Source organism: Mauremys mutica, chromosome 4 (genome assembly GCF_020497125.1).
Source record: "Mauremys mutica isolate MM-2020 ecotype Southern chromosome 4, ASM2049712v1, whole genome shotgun sequence".
In the NCBI taxonomy this organism is placed as follows: domain Eukaryota; kingdom Metazoa; phylum Chordata; order Testudines; family Geoemydidae; genus Mauremys; species Mauremys mutica.
Genome location: NC_059075.1, coordinates 41,326,520 through 41,353,965, shown reverse-complemented (window position 1 = coordinate 41,353,965; position 27,446 = coordinate 41,326,520). Strand labels below are relative to the sequence as shown.

The window sequence follows — 27,446 nt, the reverse complement described above, 5'->3', positions numbered from 1 at the left end:
TAACAGACGTTTTGCAGCATGAGCTTTCGTGGGTGAATACCCACTTCTTCGGATGCAAGCCACTTGCATCCGAAGAAGTGGGTATTCACCCACGAAAGCTCATGCTGCAAAACGTCTGTTAGTCTATAAGGTGCCACAGGATTCTTTGCTGCTTCTACAGAACCAGACTAACACGGCTACCCCTCTGATAGTAGTAGAATGAATAAATAAATAATTCTACCTCTGCTGCAGTGAATAGCCAAACCTTCATCTCCTTTCACATCTGCTACAGCAGCTCTCTTCTCCATGACCTCCACAAGTCCCAGATCTCAATAGTCCAGCATGTAAAGAATTCTGCTGTCTGTCCCCTAACAAGTGCAAAGAAGCATGATCATGTTGCCCCATCCTGTGACAGCTCCACTGGTTCCCTATTCATTTCAGGATTAAGTTAAAAATGGCCCTTCGTTGTTTGTAAAATCCGGCACAGACTGATTCCCGTGGACCTTATCTCTTTGTATTTCCCTCTCTGCTCTCTCCTCTTGTCTAGCATCAACCTCTTCTCTGTTCCTTCCCCCAGTTTCAGCAATGTTGTTACAAGAGCCTTCTCTTCTATAGTTCCTGCTGTCTGGAACAAGCTTCTGATATCTCTGCCTCACAGACTCTCCATCTCATTTCAAATAATCACAACTAATACTTTTGTTTTCTCTCTTGCTTCTATCTCATCGTTCTTTCTCCATCTGCTATTATTTATTACCCCTGTAATTTAATTAACTTTTCAAAACATTTTTGACTAGTTTATATGAAAAACACTCTGTAAAATAAAATTGTATTGTGGGCAATTGTTTTGCACTATTGTTGATTTCATTTTTCCCAGGTGTTATTTTGCAGCTAGTGTTTAAATATGCAAACCACTTCTGTGGCATGGGAAAAACCTGCAGAAAATGTTAGACCTTTGTTTATACTCTTCTTTCCAAAAACAACATCTGCATTTATGTAATACACCTCTGCCTCGATATAACGCTGTTCTTGGGAGCCAAAAAATCTTACTGTGTTATAGGTGAAACCGTGTTATATTGAACTTGCTTTGATCCACCGGAGTGCACAGCCCCCTTCCCCCCCCCCCCCCCGCCCGAGCACTGCTTTACCGCATTATATCCAAATTTGTGTTATATTGGGTGGCATTATATCAAGGTAGTGGTGTACTTTTACACTCTGTGGATCTGTTATAACTTACAAATACAGCTAGACTGTGTTTAGATGTATTCAATATAGTGGAAAAGATTATTTCCCTCCCAAGAAAGTGTTATATGTTAATGATGACTCATTACTAGGAAGAGAGGGGAGGACTGAGGACACCCCCTCAGGGAGACATGCCTCTTGTCTGGACTGCATTCATTAGAACATAGGTACAGACATACTAAATCATATCCTGTGTCCATCAAATCAAGAATCCTGTCTCTAAAACACTGTCCAGCATTAGATGCTTCAGAGGAAGATGCAAGAAATCTGCAATAGAGAGACGTAGGATAGTCTGCCCCATGGGAATTTTATAACCTCTAATACTCTAATAATTACAGATTGGCTTAAGCCCTGATTCATGAGGTTTTAGATCTCTTCCAAAACTATTTTAGTATTTACTATTATAACTGTGAATATTCTTGTTGTTCATATAAATGACCAATCCCTTTCTAATTCTAGCTAAGTCATTGTAATCAATGCCATTGGTGACAATGAGTTCCACAGTCTAATTATGTGAAAAAGTATTGCCCCTTTTCAATTTTGAATTTTCTACCTTTCAATTTCATGGAATGTTTCCTTGTTTTTGTATTATAGGGAGAATAGATGTTCCAGATCTGTCTTCTCTGTATCATGATTTTATATAATTTTATCATGTTCCCTCTTATTCATCTTCTCTCTAAGATAAACAACCCCAAGGTTTTTTTTATCACTCTTCATATGACATCTTTTCTATGCCCCTAATCATTCTTGTTGCCTGTCTCTGATCCCCTTATAATTCTGCAATATCTTTTTGAGATGGGGTGACCAGCACTAAACACAGTGTTCTGGGTTAGGACAAACCACTGATTTATATAATGGGCATTTCAATATTTTATGTATTATTCAACACCCCATTCCTTATGCATCTGAGTATTTTGATTGCTTTTTTTTGACGATAGCTGCACATTGTGTAGAAAGGTTTTCAGTGTCCATAGTGATGCTTTTCCTGGGTTAATACATTTAATTTAGAACTCAGTATGGTGTGAAAATAGTTCATAATATTCCCTCCAATGTGCATATGTCATAAACAGATAGTTACGGGTTAATGTCTCTTTTACCTGTAAAGGGTTAAGAAGCTCAGTAAACCTGGCTGACACCTGACCAGAGGACCAATAAGGGGACAAGATAGTTTCAAATCTTGGTGGAGGGAAGTCTTTTGTTTGTGCTCTTTGTTTGGGGGTTGTTCGCTCTTGGGACTAAGAGGGACCAGACCTCAATCCAGGCTCTCCAAATCTTTCTGAACCAGTCTCTCATGTTTCAAACTTGTAAGTAATAGCCAGGCGTGTTAGTCTTATTTTTGTTTTCTCAACTTGTAAATGTTCCTTTTTTGCTGAGAGGATTTTACCTCTGTTTGCTGTAACTTTGAACCTAAGGCTAGAGGGGGGTTCCTCTGGGGCTATATATATCTGATTACCCTGTAAAGTATTTTCCATCCTGATTTTACAGAGATAATTTTTACCTTTCTTTCTTTAATTAAAAGCTTTCTTTTTAAGAACCTGATTGATTTTTTCCTTGTGTTAAGATCCAAGGGGATTGGATCTGGACTCACCAGGAATCGGTGGGGGAAAGGAGGGGGGATGGTTAAATTCTTCTTGTGTTAAGATCCAAGGGGTTGGGTCGGTGTTCACCAGGATCTTGGTGAAAAAGCCTCTCAAGGCTGCCAAGGGAGGGGAAGGTTTTGGGGGGACAGAAAGTGATCCAGACACTGAAATTTCTGGATGGTGGCAGTGTTACCAGATCTAAGCTAGTAATTAAGCTTAGAAGTGTCCATGCAGGTCCCCACATCTGTACCCTAAAGTTCAGAGTGGGGGAGGAACCTTGACAGTATATCTCTGCATTTATCATTAATTTCATCTGCCACTCATTCACCTACTATAAGCGCGATCATTAATACTGCTATAAGCTTTGTCTTTGCTCACACATCCCCTTCCTACTGTTCATCATCCCACTCATGATGTCTTCTCTAATATTTAAATTATAAGCTCTTAAAATAAGGGACCATGTCTTAGTCTTTTGGGAAGCAACTAATACACCTTTAGCTAAGAATAATAATCAAGATAACTGACAAAATCAAAACTCAAATGCTGTCATCTTGTGACATGCTTGATCTGATTATATGTTGCCCCCTGTCCCAGAAACCACTGATTGTAGGTAGTCCCTCATTCTTGGATGTGTGATTGGAAGGGATGCCTCACCTCAAGGCCCAACAGTGGCACCTTTTTATTGTTTGTAGTGCCTACACTGATTCTTAATGTCATGCAAACACTTCTATGTATCTGTCCATCTAGGTATGTACGTGTCCCCCATAACAGTTTATGAGCAACTTCCAAATACTTAGATAGAAAACAATAACAGTATTTCTGTCTTCTTTCCCAGCCTCCTTTCTCTCTGCCTATGGCACACATACTCACTTCATACTCTGCTTCAGATCGGGGGTCTCCACATCTCCTTTACATGTGACCCCAAAGATCTATATTTTCATTTCTTGATCTTTCCTGACAGCAATCCTCCCCTCTCACACCCATCAATTTCATTTATATACGGTAAGTGAAAAAATACAGCAGCACATCAATGTAACCTTTATAAGCCTATGCTGTGGTAAAAGGGATTGGAAAGCATTGGAGAACAAGAATGTGAGTACAGTTGAACCTCAGAGTTACGAATACCTCAGAAATGGAGGTTGTTTGTAATTCTGAAATGCTCATAACTGAACAAAATGTTATGGTTGTTCTTTAAAAAGTTTACAACTCAACACTGACTTAATATAGCTTTGAAACTTTACTATGCAGAAGAAAAATGCTTTTAACCATCTTAATTTAAACGAAACAAGCACAGAAACAGTTCCTTATCTTCTTATTTAAACTTTCCCTTTTTTTTTAGTAGTTTACATTTAACACAGTACTGAACTGTGTTTGGGTTTTTTGGTTGTTGTTTTTTTGTCTCTGCTGCTGCCTGATTATGTACAGGCGAAGTCCTCAGAGCAAGGACTAAAACACAAGAGGACCTCAGCTTTCCTCAAGCCTACACCTAAAGCACTGAACACCTCTCTCTGCCAAATGACAAAAGGGATTTAATGAGTTGTTTGAATACCTCAAATTGCTCCTAAAAAAACGAGCAGCACCTCACCTCTTTTTAATGAGCAGCATACAGTAGGCCTGTCGTTTGTTGATATTGCTCAGGATTATCAAGAGAATGGGTTTCAGGTTACAGTATCTTTGGGCACAATCCTGTAGCCTTTACTGATGTGAGAAGTCCCATTGACTTCAATGGGACAACTTACATGAATAACGACTAAAGAATCAAGCACTATTTCCACTTTTCCCATGACTGCAGCACAGCTGCAGGGAAGGGGTGGTGACTCCATAAGTCTTGAGTAGCAAAGTCTGAATTCCATTCTTGCTCTCCCTAAACGTGTTGCTTGCCATTTTACACATGATTTCCTTGGTTTTCATACACTTCCTACCTGTTTGCTAAATATTGCATATGTGAGTTTTTAAAGTGGACAGGGAAAATAAAATTTTGACCCAAGATTCTTTTTAATAAAAACAATTTAAAAAATCTAATATTAATACAAATGTTCATTATTTTTTTTAAATTTCAATGACGAGAATGTACTTATATCAGTATGTAAAACCTCCCCTTAGGTACTTGCAAATCAAGCAGTCGGCTACTGTAATGGAATACAATTCCTCACAGTTCAAAAATGAAATGCCGAATAAAAAATAAACACATTAAAGCAACATTAAAAAGTAGATTTTAAAAAATCACTTTAAATTATGTAATTATGAGTATTCAGATTTTCGTAGTGTCTAGAAGCCCTAGCCATGGGCCAGGACTCCATTGTGGTAGGTGCTGTATGCTTTATTTGTAAGAGTAGAAAGGCGATGAATTGATTTTTAAATGATTTTTAATCTCACATTGTCCCTTAAACAATGGTGCTGCATATCCACACTTGTCATTGGGGCCTTACATAGCTGGACAGCAAAGACAATGCTTACTTTGATGTCATAAGCATTTCCATGGCAACCTACTTATGTCATACACAGACTATGACCCACAGGGACCGTGGATGGAAATGGTGTTTAGTAAGGTGCACCCAACAAAATGTCCCAGTTATCTGCTTTGATCATGAGAATTCTTATAATGACCCCATTCATTTAAACAATATTTAGTTGTAGGTAATGTGAGGTGTGTTTATGATCCAGCCAGATTCTTTACACCTGCCTCCCTAGACATGCCCCAACACAGCTGAGGATTGCAGATCTCCAGGGAAGAAGAAAAGGGTGGGGTCCTACCAAATGACAGAACCTTCTACCACGAGGAGGTTTCAAGCCCTAACTTGTAAGATATTTGCAATTCACTAACATAAAAATAAAACCATAAGAACTAAAAAGATACAGGAAAGATGCTGCAACCCAATCATGGAAAGACCTTACACAAGTTGCTCCTTCATTAGACACATTCAGTTATCAAGAAGCACTGCTTCCTCAGATAGCATAGAGATTTCTGCATTAAAAGAGATACACAAGTGACTGGGAATTTCTGCATCATTTCCCAATACTTACCTGTCACATAAACTTCCAGACAGCCCTTCAAGGAAAGATTAATTAATTGATTCATCAATTTGCCTTGGCTTCTGGTCCTTTTTAACTCAGCTTGACAAATGTCCATGCGAAGATCACACAGTTGGTAGTGTCCCTTTTGCCTCCATCCCTTCCACCCCCAAAACAGTAATGATCAAGGGGTACAACTATACATTGGGGAGGTAGGCAGGGGGAAAGTTGATGGGGACAAAAACTAGATTCCAGGCTACAACTGACATTTTTTCAAGCATAAGAGTACATACAACACTTACCAAGTTACATTGCTTCTTTCTGATGTAGAATAGGAAACAATCCTTCACGGAAGGAGGTGAAATAGAATAGATGCACTAAATGCCCTTTTTCGCCTTTACACTGTAAGCTCTTCAGGGAAGGGATTTATATTTATTATATGCGTAGTGTGCAGTATCAAGGACATTAATAGCATTAAATAAGTAATACATTACAGTAAAAATAAAGTATATGGTTTACCCCTGGCTGGAGCCCATGCCAAAGTTTGTTCCTTAGTTTTAGTTCCACGGATTTTGCCCCTTCCTTAAAATTATTTTAAATATTTTTTTCTTTACAGAAAAGTAAAAGGAAGAACCAGTACTAGGAGCCAATGCCTACTATGTCAAGTTGATCAGATCAAAGTCAGCAGCAACATAAGCTCAGTCAGAGGCCTATAAATTCTAAGATCTGTAATTCCAACAATAGGCCAGATATTCAGTCCTCCTGCCCCTGCTTCCTTCCCCACAAAAAGTGGCTGCCCTTCCCCAGCTGTACACCAGTCTAAACATGTTTAATAAAAATCCAGGCTGATTTTTCTCCTTCACTCTGCAACATGCTTAGTGAAAGATAGAATCATAGAAATGTAGGGCTGGAAGAGACATTGAGAAGTCATCAAGTCCAGCTCCCTGCACTGTGGAAGAATCAGGCATACCTAGCCCAGGGGTCGGCAACCGGTGGCTCGCGGCTCGCCAGGGTAAGCACCCTGGCGGGCCGGCCCGGTTTGTTTATCTGCCGCGTCGGCAAGTTCGGCCGATCGCGGCTCCCACTGGCCGCGGTTCGCGGTCCCAGGCCAATGCGGGAGGCAGGAAGCGGCGCGAGCTGAGGGATGTTCTGGCCGCGGCTTCCTGCCTCTCGCATTGGCCTGGGACCGCGAACCACGGCCAGTGGGAGCCGCGATCGGCCGAACTTGCCGACGCGGCAGATAAACAAACCGGGCCGGCCCGCCAGGGTGCTTACCCTGGCGAGCCGCGAGCCACCGGTTGCCAACCCCTGACCTAGCCCATCCATGACAGGTGTTTGTCCTGTTCTTAAAAACCTCCAATTATGGGAATTCCACAATGTCCCTCCTTGGAAGCCTATTTCAGAGCTTGACTACCCATATAGTTAGAAAGTTTTTCCTAAGAGCTAACCTAAAATCTCCTTTGGTGCAGATTAACCACATTACTTCTTGTCCTACCTTCAGTGGACATGGAGAACAACTGATCACTGTCCTCTTTATAACAGCCCTTAACATACATGAAGACTGTTATCAGGTCCCCTCTCAGTCTGCTTTTCTTAAGACGAAACATGCCCATTTTTAAAAACCTTTCCTAAGTCATGTTTTCTAAACCTCTTATCATTTTTGTTGCTCTCCGCTAGACTCTCTCTAATTTGTCCACAACATTCCTAAAGCGTTGCACCCAAAATTGGGCACAGTACTCCAGCTGAGGCCTCACCAGTGCTGAGTGGGACAATTACCTCCTGTGTCTTACATACAACATTCCTATTAATACACCCAAGAATGATATTAGCCTTTTTTGCAGTTGTATTACATTGTTGATTCATATTCAATTTGTGATGCACAATAATCCCAAAATCCTTTTCAGCAACTTCTCTTGCCAGTTATTCCCCATTTTGTAGTTGTGCATTTGGGTTTTCCTTCCTACATCAAGTAGGTAGCACTTTTCTTTATTGAATTTCATCTTGTTGATTTCACACCAAATCTCCAATTTGTTAAAGTCATTTGAATTCTAATTCTGTCCTCCCAAGAGCTTGTAACCCCAACCAGCTTGGTGTCATCTGCAAATTTTATAAGCATACTCTCCCCTCCATTATCCAAATCAATATTGAAAATATTGAATAATACCAAACCCAGGACTGATCCCTGTGGGACCCCATTAGATACATCCTCCCAGTTTGACAATGAACCATTGATAACTACTCTTGAGTACAGTTTTTCAACTAGTTTTCCACCCACCTTATAGTAATTTCATCTAGACCACATTTTCCTAGTTTGCTTATTAGACTATCATGTGGGACTGTGTCAAAAAACTTATTAAAATCAAGATATATCACGTCTACTGCTTCCCCCATCCACTAGGCCAATAACTTTGTCAAAGAAGGAAATTAGGTTGGTTTGGCATAACTTGTTCTTGAGAAATCCATACTGGCTATTCCTTATAATCTCATTGTCTTCTAGGTGCTTACAAATGGATTAATAATTTGTTCCAGTATCTTTCCAGTATCAGAGTTAGGCTGACTGATCTATAATTCCCGGGGTCCTTTTTCTTCCCCATTTTAAAGACAGGTACTATGTTTGCCCATCTCTTGTCTTCTGGGACCTTCCCTGTCCTCCAGGAGTTCTCAAAGATAATTGCTCATGAACTCTAAAGCCAGAAGGGACCACTGTGATCATCTGGTCTGATCTCCTGCACATCATAAGCCACAGAACTAGTACCCACTCCTGTACTAGACCCATGACCTCTAGCTGAAGTACGGATGTCCTCAAATCATGATTTAAAGACTTCAAGTTACAAAAACTCCACCATTTACTGTGGTTCAAACCAGCAAGTGACCTGTGCCAATCTGACCTGGGGGAAAATTCCTCCCCAACTCCAAATATGGCCATCAATTAGATCTGAGCATGTTGGCGAGATCTATCAGCCAGAAACCTAGGAAAGAATTCACTGTAGATACTCAGAGCCCTCCCCATCTCTAGCCATTGGAGATATTTGCTACTAGCAGTCACAGATAAGCCACCTTATCAAGCTCAGCCTTGAAACCAGTTAGTTTTTTTGCCCCCACTGATCCCCTTGGAAGGCTGTTCCAGAACTTCATGCCTCTGATGGTTAAAAACCTTTGTCTAATTTCAAGCCTAAACTTGTTGATGGTCAGTTTATATCCATTTGTTCTTGTGTCAACACTGGCCCTTAACTTAAGTAACTCCTCTCCCTCCCTGGTGTCTATCCCTCTGATGTATTTATAGAGAGCAATCATATCTCCTTCTCAGCCTTTGGTTAGGCTAAACAAGCCAAGCTTCTTAACTCTCCTCTTGTAAGGTAGGTTCTCCATTCCTCTGATCATCCTAGTACACCTTCTCTGCACCTGTTCCAGTTTGAATTCATGTTTCTGAAACATAAGAGACTAGAACTGCACATAGTATTCCAGATGAGGTCTCACCAGTGCCTGTATAATGATACTAACACTTCCCTATCTCTACTGGAAATACCTCGACTGATTCATCCTAGGATTGCATTAGCCTTTTTCACAGCTGCATCACATCAGTGGCTCATAGTCATCCTGTGGTCAGCCAATACACCCAGGTCCTTCTCCTCCTCTGTTGCTGCCTGCTGATATAGCCCTACCCCATTTTATAGCAAAAAATATTTTTGTCACTTCCTAAGTGGAGGGATAGCTCAGTGGTTTGAGCATTGGCCTGCTAAATCCAGGGTTATGAGTTCAATTGTTGAGGGGGCCATTTAGGGAACTGAGGTAAAAAAAAAATGTCTGGGGATTTGTCCTGTTCTGAGCAGGGGGTTGGACTAGATGATCTCCTGAGGTCCCTTCCAACCCTGAGATTCTATTCTATTTAAGTGCATGACCTTACACTTTGCACCATTACATTTCATCCCATTTCTATTACTCCAGTTTCAAGGTCATCCAAATCTTCTTGCATGATATTCCAGTCCTCCCCCATATTGGCAATACCTCCCAACTTTGTGTCATCTGCAAATTTTATTACCTCACACCCACTTTTTGTGCCGAGATCATTAATGAAAATGTTAAATAAGATTGGTCCTAAGACAGTTCCCTGAGGAACTCCACTAGTAACTTCTCTCCAGTCTGATAGTTCATCTGTCAGTATGACCCATTGTAGTCTTCCCTTTAACCAGATCTTTATCCACTTTTCAATTCTCAAATTAATCCCTATCTTCTCCAATTTAGGAAATAATTTCCCATGTGGAACTGTATCAAATGCCTTACTGGAATCCAGGTATATTAGATCTACAGCATTTCCTTTGTTTAGAAAATCTGTTATCTTCTCAAAGAATAGGGTGACCAGACAGGAAATGTGAAAAATCAGTACGGGGGTAGGGGGTAATAGGAGCCTATATAAGAAGAAGACCCAAAAATCGGGACTGTTCCTATAAAATCGGGACATCTGGTCACCCTATCAAAGAAATAAATTAGGGTTGGTCTGTGGCAATCTACCTTTTGTAAAAACTTATTTTATTTTATCCCAATTATTGTTAACCTCTATGTCCTTAACTACTTTCATTTTCAAAATTTGTTCTAAGACCTTGTGTGCAATTGAGGTCAAACTAATGCGCCTGAAGTTTCCTGAATTACCTTTTTCCCTCCTTTCTTACAACCCCCAAATTTATGGATTAATTTAAAAATCCTTGATAGTGGGCTTGCAATTTTATGTGCCAGTTCCTTTAATATTCCTGGATGGAGATAATCCGGGTCCCTTGATTTGGTCCCCTTAAGGTGTTTGAATTTGACTTCCACCTCAGATATGGTAATTTCTACTTCCATTTCTTCATTCCCATTAGCCACCGTGCCACTATCCCTAAACTCCTCACTACCCATATTAAAAACTGAAGCAAAGTATTCATTTAGGTGTTGGGCCATGCCTAGATTATCTTTAATCTCAACCTCATCCTCAATGCTTAGTAGTTCTATTCCTTTCCATTTTCTTTTTATTTATATGGCTAAAGAACTTTTTACTATTGATTTGAATTTCCTTCGCAAAGTCCATCTCTGCTTGGCTTTTGGCAGTTCTTATTTGTCTATACTGTAGCACTTCAGTATAGATAATACCTATGCAAACAGGAGGGATTCTCCCATTGGCACATGTAATCCACCTCCCCAAGAGGCAGTAGTTAGGTTGACGGAAGAATTTTTCATACCCCTTACCAACATTGTTACACCAACCCAATTTTCTAGTGTAGATCAGATCTTTCTTACTGCCAAGCAGTAGCTTTCCTTGCTGATCCATCCCTTCTTCCATTCCCTGCAGGCTTTCTGCTTTCTCTTAAGCCTGGTAAGTAGGAAATTAGGTCGGTTTAATTACATTGGTCAGGGTGTGAAAAATCCACACCCCTGAGAGGTGTAGTTAAGCCAACCTAAGTCCCCATGTAGACAGTGCTAGGTCGATGGAAGAATATCTCCATCAACCTAGGTACTGCCTCTCGGGGAGGTGGATTACCTGTGCCAATGGGAGAATCCCATGTCAGCATAGGTACTGTCTACACTGAAGTACTACAGTGACACAGCTGTGCCACTGTAGCATTTTAAGTGTAGACAAGCCCTTAATAACCTGCTTAAGATGCTTGTTCATCCAGTTTGGTCTGCAGACCTTGCCTAAGAATTTTTCCCCCTTGCTTGGGATACAGAGTTCAGATATGTTCTGCAATTTTGATTTAAAGTAATCTCAGACCTTCTCCACATTCAGATCCTTGAGTGCTTCAGTCCAGTCTACTTCCCTTAATTTTTTTAAGTTTGCCCTTTTGAAATCAAGGACTCCTCATTGCAGACCTATTCGGCATTTTTCAAGGTATCGAAGTTAGGCTGACTGGTCCATAATTCCCCATGTCCTTTTTCTTCCCCTTTTTAGAAATAGGTACTATATTTGCCCTTCTTTAGTCTTCTGGGACCTCACCTGTCCTCCAGGAGCTCTCAACAATAATTGCTAACAGTTCTGAGATTGCTTCAGCTAGTATGCTAGGATGAATTTGATCAGGCTCTGCCCACTTAAATACATCTAATTTATCCAAATATATTTGAATCTGTTCTTTTCCTATTTTGGCTTGCATTCCTTCCCCCTTTGTTAACATTAATTGTGTTGAGAAGAGAGTGCCTTAGACAGATTTTGATCATAACAATTTAAAGCAACCCTCCTGCCTTTGATTTGAATGTACTAAGCTCTTACTGCAGCCAAAGGGGGAGCTCCTTTCCTCTGACACATACACACGCTATCCTTCACCCCAGTCCTTGGTGTATTGCATCAGCAAGAACTGCAGCAGGCTCTAGCCTTGAAACCATTTGCATGAAGGACACTGGAAGGAAGCAAACAGCCTGGCATTGTAAAGCAGTGCAAGCATTTCAGACGTTTGTGGTTATTACACAGGTTTCCTTATTCCTACCCAGGAGGGAGGGGGATCAGTAGTTGGAGCATGCGTCTGACGAAGTGGGTATTCACCCACGAAAGCTTATGCTCCGATACATCTGTTAGTCTATAAGGTGCCACAGGACTCTTTGTTGCTGTTTACAGATCCAGACTAACACGGCTCCCCTCTGATAGTTGGAGCAGTAATCAAAGGTACCTGACCTTGGCTAAATCACTTAGATTACCCCTGTGGAAAATGGGTAAACTAACACAGAGTGTGTATACCCTTGCTTCCTTGGTGTTGCGATCCTTAATTAATATTAGTAAAGCATTGAGAACTGTGCATGAAAAGGCCTTGCTTATAGCAGGGCAAAATATTAGTATTACCTCAGTGAGAAGCCTCTATGCTGGCCCCTAAACCCCACTGGGGTCACCCTCCTCATGGGATTTGGGCTTCAGTACTCTAAGACCACACTAAACTAGAAGGCAGCTGGCACAGTCAAAGTCAGGCTGCTTAAGTGGTTGTTTGCCCTAAAAGACTGAGGAAATACTACCCTAAGCTTCCACCATGGCTGCTTTCTCTGCACATTCCTCCTGCGATTCTGATTATTACCCAGCGTGCAGATAACCCTGAGTCAAGGCTTTGGAATGAGTGTAGCTGCCAGGAGCTGCATGCTCTGAGTGGTGAGTTACAGTTTAAGCCAAGGTGAAGCGCCTTCCCTCCAGCCAGCTGTACCCTGCCTTCCTCTGCTTCATATAGCCACCCCTTCACCTACTTGCAGAAAAGGAGATGTAAACTCCTTTACTCCCGAGAGCACACACAGGGATCAGTCCCATTGAGAATCTCTCAACCTAACAGTAATCCTGAGGAGTTTAGCCTCTACTAATAAATCCCATCCCCATCCCCTACCAATCTGCTTCCATGCAAATCCACTTGTAGGTTACTTGAACAATAGCAAAACTGTAATTAGCCCTCCCCTCTGGCAGCTTGCAGGAAGGGAGGAGAGGAGGATGATGACAGTGGGGAATTCTGCTCTGCTCCTTGAAGCTGCACAGACATGTTTCACATCCCCCATTCCAATCCTTTCTGCAGAGGGAGGGGGGAGAGTGTCACATGACTGTCTAGTCCGGGGCCCAGTCAACTGGAGTTAATTCCATCTGTGTTCACATGCCATGGCATTCCAGTGCCGCCTCTCCCAGGGTTTTGCCTCTGCAAAGCAGCCAAGAACAGAGCTGCTGCTGCAGCAAGAAACTGGGGTGGGGTTTCCAGCCTGAACCTTTATTCACAGCGGAGCTAAACAAAGCAAAGTTCCTTTCTCTTTAGCAAGAAAATAAACCAGCCTTTGAGTTAGCCAATCCCCCTAACAGCTCTAGGTATTTACTCACAGAATGTTCATAGCTGGGGAGAAAACACAGCTTTTGCTCTAGCTCTCTTTAAGTGAGGGAAACAATGGGAAAAAACAGATCAGAATAGGGAAGGAATTGTTTTTTTCCTTCCAAGAAACCATTCTTCACCTAACATGGAGAGTAGCAGCAAACTTTTTGAGCTTTCTTGGTGAAGGGGCATAAAACCAACAGAGAATGTGTTTTAGCTATGTTTGGCTTGAAGGGGAAGGGGGAAGGGTTCTGATCTGATGCCAACTCAGCTGAAATGTAAGAAGCCTGACCCTCCTCACCCTTACCCCCACCCCCACCTCCTTCAAATAACCTTAGAAGGGCGCAATGGGAAGGCAATCCACACAGCAGCAGGAGGAATGCAGTATCACCCAGTCAGCAGGCTTGTGTGTGTATGAGACACTCACATTTCTTTGGCTGCTGCAGCCACCATCAGCAAAAGAAAGAAATCAAACAAGCTCCATTTCAAAAAGGCAGGATGCTAGCTGGACTGTACAATATACTTAACTTTAAACTAGCTGCCCCCATGTAATTTAACCCATTCAACCTGTCTGAAAATCATCTTGGACAGGCTTGTAGCAAGTGTCCCCCTCTACACCACCTCCTCCACTTATCTAACTGATCCCCTTTGCTTTTCTCTCTCTGTGGACAGGTTGTTGTTGTTTTTAATTCCGTGGATGGCTGACAGGGCGTGGTGGGTTTGCTATCAGAAATTTAAAATAACATATAATCTCTCATTATTCGCTTAATGGGGAAAAAACCAATGTTCACCAAGAGAGAGTTTGATTCCTGCAAAACCCTTCTTGGAGGGTAAGGAATGTGGGTTTAGGCTGTACTGTAACATTCTCATGTCAAACACATGTAGAGAAAGACACTTTCCTCTGAAAAGAATAGCTGTGAAACAGCCTGACTACAGACATGCATTTTTAATTTTAAAGATAAACAGAGAAAAAATCATGTCTGCAATTGTTTTCATATTACAATGCAGACAGATCCATTCCCTTCAAATGTTTTTATTAGCAATTCCAAATGCAAAGGTTGAATTATAGAATGAAATCTCATTATAAAACGTCCAAAGACCTTGAAAACAATCCCAATAGCCTTATGCAATTTATACCAACACTGATAATATTTTAAAGTATGTATTTTTCCTTTTATTTTGGCGGGTATAGTCACATCCGCTCCTCCTCCAAGGAATGAATATTAGGGAATATATGCAGTGTTTTTTTGGTAGAAGATGCATGCTGTAATGGATTCTGATGGCTGAAAGCCAAGGGGGAAGCTGTTCTACTTCAAGAATAGCCTTATAAGAGTCAGCATTACATTGACAGTTCAATAGTCTACTGAAAATTTACAGGATGTGTCACTTTGGCACAGAGAGAGGCTGCTAAGGCACAACATAAACCAGCCTACTATGAATGGAGAATGGCTGCATACCAGCAAAAAGAAAATGGCAAGAACTGCAAACCAACCACTACATAGTAGTACAGTTGTGAATCTCAGATCTCTAAAGAGACAAAGCCCTTTCCTTGAGGTGAAGAAAAATTCTGCTTAGTTATAAGACACCTAAAGAAGTAAAGACAACCTCTATCTGGTGACTACTACACGTTTTCAAAGGTATGTTGGCAGCCAGTCTGAGTTTAAAGAGATTGTCATTTCAAAACAAAGGCACACATGACCAGTTTGGGGCTAAAATGTTGAGTGACGCTGGGATCATGTTTGTGTGCATAACACTGCTAAAAAAAAATCACCACAAAGATAAAAAAGATTTGTTTTAAGTAAGACTTGCCAAGGTTGCTAAGATCACAGCTCCTAATCAAACTGTGCAACATTTTCAACATATATAACCCATCCCCTTTGCTACAATTGTGTTAAGTTTTGTTCAAACATATAAATCTCTAGCTAAGAAAGAGCTGCCAAGTTTTAAAAAAATATCCTCAGCCATGCTTATTCTGCCCCATTTCTTAGCAACTAAAGGTCCAAAGCTTCTTAAGGAAATGGCCAAAATAATCTATTCTTGAAAAGCTGTTTGCAAAAAAGTTTAGATATTTCCCCCTTTAAATAAAAAAAGAGAGATAAGAAAAATGAAAACCTGGAGAAATAAATAAGTACATAATATTATGAATACAAATTTCAGCAAAGATTAGGTTTTAACTGACAATACTAAGGGGAAAATGACACACACACACATATATATATATATAATCAACTGAATCTCTGTAACTGAACACCCCCTCCCCCCAAAGATTACAGCTTGTTTGTCAGCTGTGGACATCTTCAAAAAGAAAAAAGCTGATGGAGTGGGATCAAAGAAATGCTGGCTGATATGCCCAGACTGGCTGCTTAATGGGTCACAGTAAAATAAATGGTCATTTGGTTACAAAAAAAACACCCTCCATACAACAAATGCCTTCTAGCTATGGTTAACTTTAATTAACTGCAGTATTACAATTCAATTCAAGCTTATTTTCCATACATGTTCACTGTCTCTCACCTTTCTCTTGTCTGCTAAAAATCAGATTGGCAGTCCTTGAAAACTGATTGTTATTTAAAAAAATACTAAATAACAACAAAAGCTTTTGGAGAATACTTAGCTATAGTTCCTTTCAATTACCTAAATCCACCAAAACAGAGCTTTCTATAATTAATGACTGATTGCAGTATTACAAAGATTGCTCTACTTATATATTCATTTAAATCAGCATATTCAAGTTTTTATGACACGGTGAAATGCTGAATCGCCAGCAGTGTTTTCTGTTTTAATGGTGGTTACAATCCACACATTACTATGACTTTATTCTTATTATGTGTTAAACTGAAACTTCATGTATTTGCAGTAGGTAAAAACCTTGTTGGATAGTCAATAAAACATCATTTTAATCCCGCTATCTCTGACTGGGGAATAAAATCCTATGTGGTAGCCCCATGTTCAAAAATATACGCTTAAAAATACTATCAATATAAATCCAGACTTTTTTAAAAGGTGTAGTTTGTATTCAATAATTAACTCAGAACCTTCTGTTGTGCATTATTAGCCCAAGTTAATTACCTCAGAGGAATAGGTTATGAGATTCATAAGCAACAATACAACACTTGGCAGAAGATTAAAAAAATACAAGGTCATTTTCTTAAAACATGAGTATAATAATACCAAGGGATGAGTCTCAAAGCAGGTAGGAAAGGAAACCACAACATAGCTGTAGCTACAAAAAAGAGTAAGGATGCATAATGCACACAAAAAGACCATAGACTTAAGGCTTCCACCATTTCATTTATCACTTCTACCAGGAATAGAAACCAAGTTTATTATTAGCAGCAACCAGATACAAGGCCAAATGCCAACTAGACTTTTAAAAGTGCCTCTTCACATCATAGTGTTTTTTTTTACAGGGTCCCCAACGTTCAATGAAACCCACTGCTCACAACTTATGACACAATGCCCTAGGGACACCTCTCTGTTCTGTTAATGATACTGCAAAGGGACCTATGCTGATGTTTTTGTTTAAGGTTTTCTATCATTCCTCCCATTTGCCACACAAAGAGGACAAAGTTCACACTAGGTTTGTTTGCATTTTCTAGCCAGTAAGAGGCCTGTGTATTTACTTTGTCTGTTGACCACCTAATAGGTATTCCAATGCCCCACCCCCTCATCTCCAGAAAATGCAAATGTCACTTTAAAAAGTTAACACGATGAACAATCACATTTGCCTATTGCCAGTAAGAATAGATTGTAATGCAGTGCAGTTAGTAATCATTCTCCACCTGAGCAGAGGAGGGGACATCACAAACCCTGAACTGCCTATCAACTTAGTTTTCATCAAATGTTCATCAAAACAAAATAAAAATCCAGTTACTAGAGGCATTAGCTATACTCAAGTGCAGCACAAACTGCATAAATTGTTAGCTATCCTTTTTGTGCTGAGCTCAGTTACATAGCTGTGCATTATCCAGAGTCCATTATCATTGCCAAGCTTCAATGAACACTTTTTTAATTGACTAAAGTTATTAGCCACAATGCTGGACTTTTGCATAAAAGAGGGTTGAATTTTTCTACGATTTCAGTCCTCGATATATTGTACATGCAAAGGATGCATCTAGTGCAAAAACACTTTGCAGCTGGAAAGCTTTAGAGGGGAAATGAGATGCAGAAACAGTAAACAGAAAATGCTTAGTCAGCAACTGTTACTGCAACATTAAAGGTGAAATGTAAATAGGCACAGAGCCAAGATCTAGATAGGTTTGATAACATCATCATACATATATGCAAGTGTGTGTACAAATGCCACAATTATCAGAATGAAATGCAAGATTTTGGATTAACAGACTTTTAAAAAGACAACATGTTTTGCATCTGTTGCCCAAGCTCTGAGAAAAATAAAACTTGCTACTCAAGAAGTATTAATATCAATTGAATTTATTACAATTTACTAAGCTCCAAGGCACATTACAGTGTTCTGTTAACTACAGAAATGTATAAAGGACAAACAGAGCATGTTTTCCATGTACAGCATTTTGCTCTACTGTTCAAAAGCATCCGTGCATCAATAAAGCAAAAACAAAAAACACATAAGATTAAAAACGTTCAGATCAATAGAAACAAACTGAAACATTTTCCTTACAAACTTGCAACAAAAAACACCCCCCAAACCACCCCCACCGTTTGCAAACAAAAAACAAACAAACCAAAAAAATAAAGTGAAAGACTAACACTCAGGGCTCGTAAAACATAAGCTGTCACCATTTTTGTAGCAATTTTTTTTTTAGGCATCAACACTGGCCTTGGCAAAAAAAAATTTTTTTTTGTATTTTTTGTGTTTTTTCTTTTTTCAAGAAGTGCATACATTTACAAAAATACACACCAGCAGCAGGTAATCGCTAAGGGCTATAACTTTGTACCTAGCCAACACACTGCCAAAGAAATGAGAACAGGTATTATGTAGTAACCAAACAATAGTATATTCTGTTTAACAAAAACCAGCTCTATCCTTCAAATGAAGAAGAGTACATACCTTTGTTTCAAAATATAGAAACATACGACGAAAATAATGTCTATACATAAGACTAACTTTTGCAGTTTGTTATATTCACAATTCTACATCTTCAGGAAGCTGAAGGAGTTTGATTTCCTATCTTTAAGGGTCTCTCTCCTTTTTCACTTTAACGTCCCCAGCTAAAATGGTAGCAATCTCGCCCTGCATAAATGCCCAAGGCACATTGGAACCTACTAGGGGGCATTTCTCTCCACTTGGGCAATAGACCTCGCCAGTTGCCCCTTGGGCCTTGATGCTCTCTCTGGAACAAGGGAAGCAGAACTTGTGGCTGGGCACAGATGGGCACTGAACAAAGTGGGTGTCCTCCAAGCGTTCGTGGCAAATGGTGCAGCACAGAGGCCCGCTATTGGCCATGGGCGAATCTGGAATGTTTTGGGGGTGCACTTGGTCCATACCAGGGTGGGCATTGGGGGGAGGAGGGGCCACTTGCAGGTTCATGTCCCCGTTGCGGGAAGCCAAGCGACGCTGGCCCGGCACCGAGGCCGGGGACACCGGGCTGCTGCTATTCCTGCGGGTGGAAGTGGTGGAGTGAACCGAGCTGCCATCCTTGGGCGAGTGGGCATTGCCCAGTGTGTCGGCCACCGACATGAGAGCAGCCATGGGGGACTGTCCGTTTTGAGGGGCCGACTCGGGCGGGGTGGTCCGGTTGGAGTGAGGCCCCAGAGGCGGCGGAGGTGGGGGCCCCCCTCCGTGCACCGCCCCGAAGCCCCCAGCCGACATGGTGAGTTTAAGTGCTTCACTCTGGCTGGCCATCCACTGCTGCCGCTGCTGCTCGTCACTCAGCTTCAGGGCCCCCTCGGCCGAGTCGGAGGGCTCCGGGGATGCCTTCCTTTTGCGCATCCCCCCGCCACCACCGCCTCCCCCGGGGCCCCTGGAAGCGGCCCCGGCCACCTGTGCCCCGCCGACTCCAGCTCCCCCCCGGGGCAGGCTCACCAGGGCTGTGGGGAGCATGGGGCAGCTAGCGTCCAGGTAGGGCTGGGGCAGCATGTCCGCGCCCACCAGCTCCTTGAAGAAACGCACAGACTCAGGCAGCAGGTCACCCAGGAGCCGCCAGTCGCCGGAGCCGTGTTTCTTCTCATACTCCAGGTACTTGAAGCCGGAGGAGAGGCCGCGGCCAAAGTCCTTCATGCAGTCCTGGTACATCTGCTTGGCCACTCCCGAGGCGCTGGAGAAGACAGTGCCTGAGCCGCTCGGGTACTCAATGAAGAGCTTCAGCTCATAGTCCATGCCGGGCTTAGAGACTGCATCGAAGGCGAAGATGCGGCCGAGAAGCGCATGGTCCTTCTTGAAGCGGACCTCGTAGGGGGTGCAGCCGGCCAGGGTAAGCAGCGTGTCCCGCACGATCTTGGGCTTGCTGGCCCACTCCTCGGCCCGGTTCCGCAGACTCTCGCTCAACTCGGCCAGCGCCTCCGCGTTGCGCTGTTTCTCCTTTAACTCCCGCTCCTGATCGCTGCTGGACACCGAACCTGGTCGCTTGCTGCAGGCCTCGGAGGACGAGCCGCTGCCACCCCCACCGCTGCATGTGCCCCCTTGGGAAGAGGCGGAGGAAGCTGGGGTTCCCCCGCCGCGGCCGCTCAGCCCCGCGTGCGGCGGTGGTAGCGCCACACCAGAAGCTGTAGGGCCGTTGAGTAAAGTCTGTGGAAGCAGATTGGGCGGCACGTTCATTTGGGCACCGCCAGCCCCCGGAGGGAGGCCGGGCACGAGGCCCCCGTGTGCCCCGCGGCGGGAGGAGGAGGAAGAGGATGATGAGTTGGGGCTCTGGCGGTTCAACTCCGGGGGGCCGTCCTCAGGCGGCTTAGGGAAACCATTGGGGCCGCCCAGCCCGTTGGGCAGGCGGGCAGCGTGGCTGCTGCCCAGGCTTCCTGGGGGTGGCGGATATTCAAAGCGGCTGCGCTGCTCGGCTGCAGCTGCACTGAGTCCATAGCGGTCCAGGCTGGACTGGGGAAGCCCGGCAGAAGCTGCTTTGGAGGAGGCGTCCACATGGTTGAGCTGCTGTTGGGCCGCTGCAGCCACTTCTTTGGCTGAGAGCGGCACAGCCTTGACCCCGACAGGAGGCGGGGGGCCTGGGGAACGGCCGTCCTGGAAGCAGCCATGCGCCCTCTTCAGCTGCCGGGCCGTCTCGATCACAAATTCTATGCGGTCCGCACCCTCGTAGTTCACGCAGCCCCGGCACACGGGCTCAGTGAAGTCCCAGATCATGGCCCAGGGCATGCGGGGCAGGTCACACAGGTAGCATGACTGTCTCCGAGACGAGGACACCTGCGCAGCGGACATGGTGGAGCTGGCTGCTGGAGCTGGCTGCTGCTGTGGAAGGGGTGGGGGTGGGGGTGGGGGTGGGACAGGGGTATCGCTCCGTCTACCACCCCCTACTGGTACTGAAGAGGGGGGCTCTCAGACCTGGTGCTATTGCCCCTTTGGCTGCTGGACGGGGGTTCTTCTACCTGGTGCTGACACTGTTGCCCCTGGGGTGGGGGATCGATTTTACTGTTCCGATGGGGGTGGGGGTCGCCTTCTAGCCGCTTCTGTTTCCCTGCGTTGTCTTGATTTCCGCTGCTCCTCCTCCCGGAGAGGAGGGAGGTGCACGGTGGAAGATGGGGGTCCCCTTTCTATTCGCAGCTGATGCCTTACGAGCTCGAACTCAGCTACCTGCTGATCCGCTGGTTAGAGAGGGGACCACAAGAAGCTGTTCGGTCCCAGGAGCCCTGGCGACTTTCCCGGGAGCTAGGAGCACAAGATGAGGGAGCAGCCCGAGGGCAGCGGCGGCAACTCCTCACGGCGGCAGCAGCATGGCGAGCAGCGCTGCCTGCTCCACACTCACATCCTCGATCGCTCCTCGGAATTCGTATTTGGAATCCTGAGTGTCACTGTGTGCTACTCTGCGTTCCAAACCCGGCTCTGCCCCTCCTCCCCCTGCTCTCCCCCCTCTTTTCCTCCCTCCTTCTCTCTCCCCGGCTCGTATGCCACCTGGGTGGAGCCCTCACGTCACTGCCATGCTCTCTCCTCTTCCCCCTCCCTCTCTCCCCCTCCCCCCTCTGCAGTTCCCCTTTCAAGCACTGACCAGCTTATTCCCCCTCCCCCCACTTCCTCTGTCTACGGACCTGGAACCCACTTCTTGCTCTGAAATTGCACATGCTCGACATTCTGCCCGTTTCCTCCCTTCTTGTGTGTGCAACAGCTGAAGCGATGCAAGTTACCGCTGGAAATGAAAGGGAGAGACATACCAAGGGCTATGTTTGGAAACTTAAACACAAGATCGCTCCCTCTCCCTCCTCCCCACCCCTCATGGCAGTGTCTCCAAAACGAAAGCGCAGCCAGGAAGCACATGCAGAATAATAATTTTTTTTCCTGGCTGAGCTTTCTAAATTCAAATGTCTCGTTTGCAGGAGTTTAGATACGAATCGCTCCATTTAGCCTCTCTGGCAATTGCACAGCTTCCTGCCACCAAGTCTTTCGGTGGGTTTTACATGCACTCCGGCTACTAAAGCAAACGTGCAAGGTTCCCAAACTACCCATGTTTGCAATCTTTATCCGATTTCGTTTTTTCAATTATTCTGGTGACAGAATGACATAATTTAAATAATCCCATGAATACATCAGGAGCTGTTCCACTTTTGTTGTGTGTAAATGAGCCCTATTTGGTGAGTGTTTAAGATTGAACTGAGAAACATCGCGCTGTGCATTGCGCAGGGGTGTAAGAGAGGCCAAGCAGGTGCGTAATCGGTGTGATATCATCTCACTAATGCTAAGGGACATAGGATTTCCCCAGTGCTATGAGAATTCAAGGCTTTCGTTTTTCTTTTAAATAGCCTTTATACGTTTGCATTATAGTAACAAGCGTAATATTCAAAGCAGCCTACGTTAATGCAAATTAGTTGTGGGTTCGTTTGACTAACAGAAAACAACTTTTACTTTCTAAACTGCGATTCTGAAACTTGAACGTTCCCCTCCCCCTCCCTGTTGTGCACGCCAGTGCCCATGCTCAGAAGGAGGGGCTGTGGATAACCCATTTTTATTCTCACTGCAGTCAGTTTCTGTTTTTGCAAACAATGAAATTGCTGTCCACTCCCAAAGAATAATAAACTTTCACTGTTGGGACTCGATTACTAAGAAACTTGCAAGTATTCCTCTGCATACTGCAAACAGCATTGCGTCACTCACTCATATTCCAGCTCATACAATGTAACTAGCTACCCAGTGTGAGTCAAGATTCACAAGGGAAAATATTGTTACACTCAGTGAAGCTGTAGGATATTACAGCTGGTTATGTTGGATAACTTATTCCTTTATATTAATATTTATTCAACTCTCTCCTTTATTGAGCAAAAACATTGAAAAAATTGCCATTTGATTTTTTTCTATGTCCTGTAAAGGCAGTTCTGATTTCGATGGCATAGTGCCACCTTTCCCTTATATACACAGGCATATATACAGCATTAGCAATTTACCACTTTATATGTTGATTATAACAATAACTATACAAAATCAATGTATATTGTACTCTGTTCATATTTCACACTTTGGTGATGTTATTTCTTCAAATAAATATATTCCCTTCAAATCACCAATACTTCTCAATTCACTCTCTAATTGTCTAAAACATCTCAATATGTCTGCTGATAATCTATAAAGAAGGCAATATTAATTTGGTAATTATATGATCTTATTTTTTAAGAGAAAGCTTGAAGAAATGCACACTATAAAAAGTTACAGAAGTGGCAGGAGCAGATAAAATACAGTAAAAGAATCAATTCTGACAAAGTGACTTTATTTTTTAAAAGGGGAAAGCTTACAGAGGCACCAGATAGAGATAAAAGTCCTTGAATTATTTGAGTCTCCTCTATGCAAATTTTCTGAAGGAGATGATCTCAAGGGAAAGTGGATTTCACACTTAGGAATTTCATACCTAAATTGTGGACAAGATAAAGGTTTCACAGAAGCAAGATTCAAGCAAGACAGCTGGAAAGCTAAAGTGAAAGTCTGCTTCCAGCAATAGTGATTTAGTGAAGGCTATAGGATTTCTACAGTAATATGACTTTACGTGACTAAACAAGTGTGTTCTCTCTGATTCATACTAGAAGGTCAGCTCTTCTATCCTTTTTACTGCTGTATGTTGATCTTCAGATGAGGAGAACTGGGCTATGGGAAAAGGTCACCTCTGCCCTTAAAAACTCAAATTGAGAGAGTTGAAATTTTCCCCTTCATCTTGAGTGTCTGGGAATGCAGAACTCTAGGATATCCTGACTGTATTTCATTCCCAGGGTTATACATACTCAACAAATGACAAGGCACTCCGTGTTTGAACCGCCCATCATCCTGGCTCTTCGCTCCACTGAATCCTTCTTCAATAAAGCCCTTTTTTGGTAACACTCACCTCACAGTAACAGGCAGACTCGTTGGCTCACAAGAACAGTCTTTATAGAGGGTGTAAATAATCATCACCTTAGATATAATCTAGCCTCAGAAAACCATTTACAGGTGCTGTCAACTCCCTTTATAGTTTGTGTCTAGAAAGAAACTGAAGATTAGCATCTGTGACCCAACAGAACTGCCTTTACTTTTACTTGAAGGGAAATACGTTTGTTTTTCCGTCGTGATTAAACCTTTATTTAAACTTTGGTCATGGGCATGTACTGTACCATTATGCAAGTAGCACTTAGGGATGAAATGCCAGCATTGCAACAATATGGCTAGCAGCAATGGTGATATCAGAAATACTGATTGAAGAAGAGAACTGCAATGTAAATGCAAATAAATGCCACAGCCGTGGCACCTTCAAAAGGAACGGGTTGTCAGTATCAATCTAGTCTGTTAAAGGAAAATAGATTGAATGGTGGCAATGTAACAAACAAAGATAAAATCCATGGCTGCATTTGTCCTGGAAGGGTAGCAGTGTGCCTTTCTGCTCACCTCCCTTCTTTCTTTCGTGTCCTTTACCATGCTATTGGTAGGGCAATAGGAGTCCAGATCAGTCTTCTTGGATTTACACCAAACAAGTCTGATGTTTATTTAGCTCTGAAATAATCCTGGAATTAAAATTACGTTTGGAGGAGGAAAAGAAAGAATCCAAACAATTAAGTTTGGTTCAAACAAACAAAAACAAAATCAGAAAACAAAATACCCAGTAGCTTGTTTAATAATAGGGCAGAGGATTAGCTGAGAGAAGAAGCTAAAGCAGCAAACAACTGATACATATGTATTTCTTTCTGGTCAAAGTCATCAGTCAGCACTTTAGATGCAACTTTAGGTATTCTATTTAGATTAGCTGAAGTTTATGACCTGCCACTACCCCAAAGACCAGGGGATATAATTTTCACTATCAGAAGTAAAATCTGCCATCTTCTACCTTTAGTTGAAGGATAAATGTTACAGTCTGAGACCAATAACCCCTTTTGCTGTATTCCTATTTCCCATGTTATTTACCCAAAACATTAATTAAGAGCACAGACAAAACTTTAATATCAGAGAAGGAAACAAAATAAACAGTGGAAATAACTGTATGAATACAAACCAGCAGGCACCTTTCTAAATGCAATTACAAGATATGGGAAGTAGAGAGTACAATGAACCATTAAGAATCTATAAAAACAAATGTATTATGTGCCTGACTAAAAACCAGTTAACTGGTCTCTGTTCCGTGCCATTCTTGTGCATTAGCTTCTAAAATACTGGAATTAGTATTAATCTCATGGCAAGAGTATTATTAATTATTGATCACCAGAACATTGTTAATGATGATGAACAATACAGTACAACCCCAAAGTTTTCAGCAGTATTAGGACCACATGAACTATGAATGTCTAGAATAAAAGATCTGGTTCTAAATGGTCAGTCTAGGGATAATTTTTAAATCTTTGTTGATATTCTGCTCTATTTGTGAATTGTTTTGCACATAATCAATGCAGCAGTCATAAGCAAATGATTCCTTCTTTAAGAGCTCATCTACAGAATTGACATTTCCCTCAGTGGTCAAAATAGTAGCTACAGCTGAAAAAAAGAGCAGGAAGGAAAAGAAAGATCAGGAGTGTGATTTACATAAATTTACCCTTGTATAGTAAAATACAAACAAAAATAATTCAGAATAAAATTTCTGGTTTTATTAAAACAATGACAATATTAACACTGAAAAGTAGTCAGGCTGTGCAGGGAAGTGTGTTAGTAAAATCAAATCACAAACACTTTAGGAGGGAATTCCAGAATTTTGTCCAATTAAAAGTTAAACAGCACTGCATTCTTCTATAAACTGCCAGGAAGCATCAAAACACTTAGGTACAAAGAATAAGAGTGTAATTATGTGTTTCTATTTATCATTTCAGTTAACTCTTCTCATCAGATTACAGTAACTGTGCTAAAATTCTTCAGCTACTGGGTCCTCTTGATAAGTGAAGGACTTGTTTTCAGTCTACTAGGTAGGAATTTTCATTCCTTTATTTTTATTTTTGTACATGGTGCCATTCTCTCAAGTGACATTTTCCTCCAGTGCGCTCTCTCTGGGATTTTTTATTGCTGATTTTCCTCCTCCTTTTTTCTTGTCATATTACCATTTTCTGCACTATTGTCCACACAGTAACATTCAGTAATACAGGCCAGAGCTAACAGGTTCCTCTACCTGTGAGTCCTGTTGCTGCTAATGATGATGTCAAGCACTGATCTGGGTGTACAAAATAAATGACTTTTTTTCTAAACCATGCAAAGGTCCAGTTTCTTCTCCACAAAGCATACATGGTTCCTCTGTTATATCCATTCCAACCAGTTTCCATACAGCTGTGAGATCAGATTTTTGGTCATCAACATTCGCCAAATTTTACAGTGCAAAATCAGACACCTATAATTAATTCTGTTTGCTCTGCAAATGACTTGTGACTGATGGATAGTGCATTTTATGCGGAGTGGTCAGAGGCTGGGTCCTTCACCATTATTATTTTTATTTTATCCATGGATCATGTATTCATCTTACATCCTGGGGACATCATAAACAATCAGCAATAATGAATAAACTGAATTGGTACATTCTGTTTTTTTTAAAGGCTATTCCCACCGATGGCCACTTGCACTTTCATGACAGTTAAGAATTTGCCAAACATTAGCTTAGTTACCAGCAAGCAGTCTTCCTCCTTCCCTCCACCCCATACACAGATTGTTTATCAAACGTGCTGCCAAGAAAAATATCCCTGCTTTTGGCCTCCACCAGTGATTAATAACACTTGAGAATTGAACAAAACTTTACTGTGTTTAAAAAAAAAAAGAAGTGGGAGGTGGGAAGGAGGAGGAGAGAAAGCCAAATTAGAAAAAGAGGAAACCAAGCAAGCAAGCAGGAAAACTCAAATCTTTTAAGCTATTTGACAAAATATAACCTCCCATTCCCTCTGGAAGTAGGCCATTTGAGAGAAGTGAAACACCCCCCCACACCTCGTTATAAATGCTGATTAACACAGTACTATTGAAAGAATTATGTTTAGGAGCACAAGACAAGGGTGGGGAGGATGAGGAGTTTTTCTTTTTATTTGGACTTCTATCAAGATGAGGTATGGGAGGAAAATAGAAAAAAAAAAAATTTTTCCAAGACTGCTGGTAAAATTCCTAAGGGACCCCAAGTGCCAAAATTAACTGTCTTGGTGTATTACTTTTAGACAGTATTGCTTAGATGAATCAAGTCAAGTCTTCAAGCAGCAGTGCAAGATAGCTGCAAGCTGAGAAAGAAGCACAAATTTCCTTGTTGTTCTGTAGTAAAGCTCCAAAATTTGTGGAGATGTGTTTGTTCTTGGGTTTCTCATCTCATTCTTT

At 42.2% G+C, this 27,446-nt stretch overlaps 2 protein-coding genes across 7 annotated transcripts in view; both read right to left on the bottom strand.

The window, feature by feature from the left end:
- Nucleotides 1-27,446, bottom strand: part of ANGEL1 (angel homolog 1) — a 351,420-nt gene that overhangs the window by 188,570 nt on the left and 135,404 nt on the right. The window lies entirely within an intron of this gene.
- On the bottom strand, nt 18,011-21,068 carry IRF2BPL (interferon regulatory factor 2 binding protein like). The gene has a single exon (XM_045012133.1). It carries the CDS (start codon nt 20,937-20,939, stop codon nt 18,747-18,749), a length of 2,193 nt encoding a protein of 730 aa, XP_044868068.1. The 5' UTR covers nt 20,940-21,068; the 3' UTR covers nt 18,011-18,746.

Excerpts from the sequence above, each read along its gene's own strand:
- IRF2BPL (XM_045012133.1), bottom strand. The coding sequence starts at position 20,939 with ATGTCCGCTGCGCAGGTGTCCTCGTCTCGGAGACAGTCATGCTACCTG.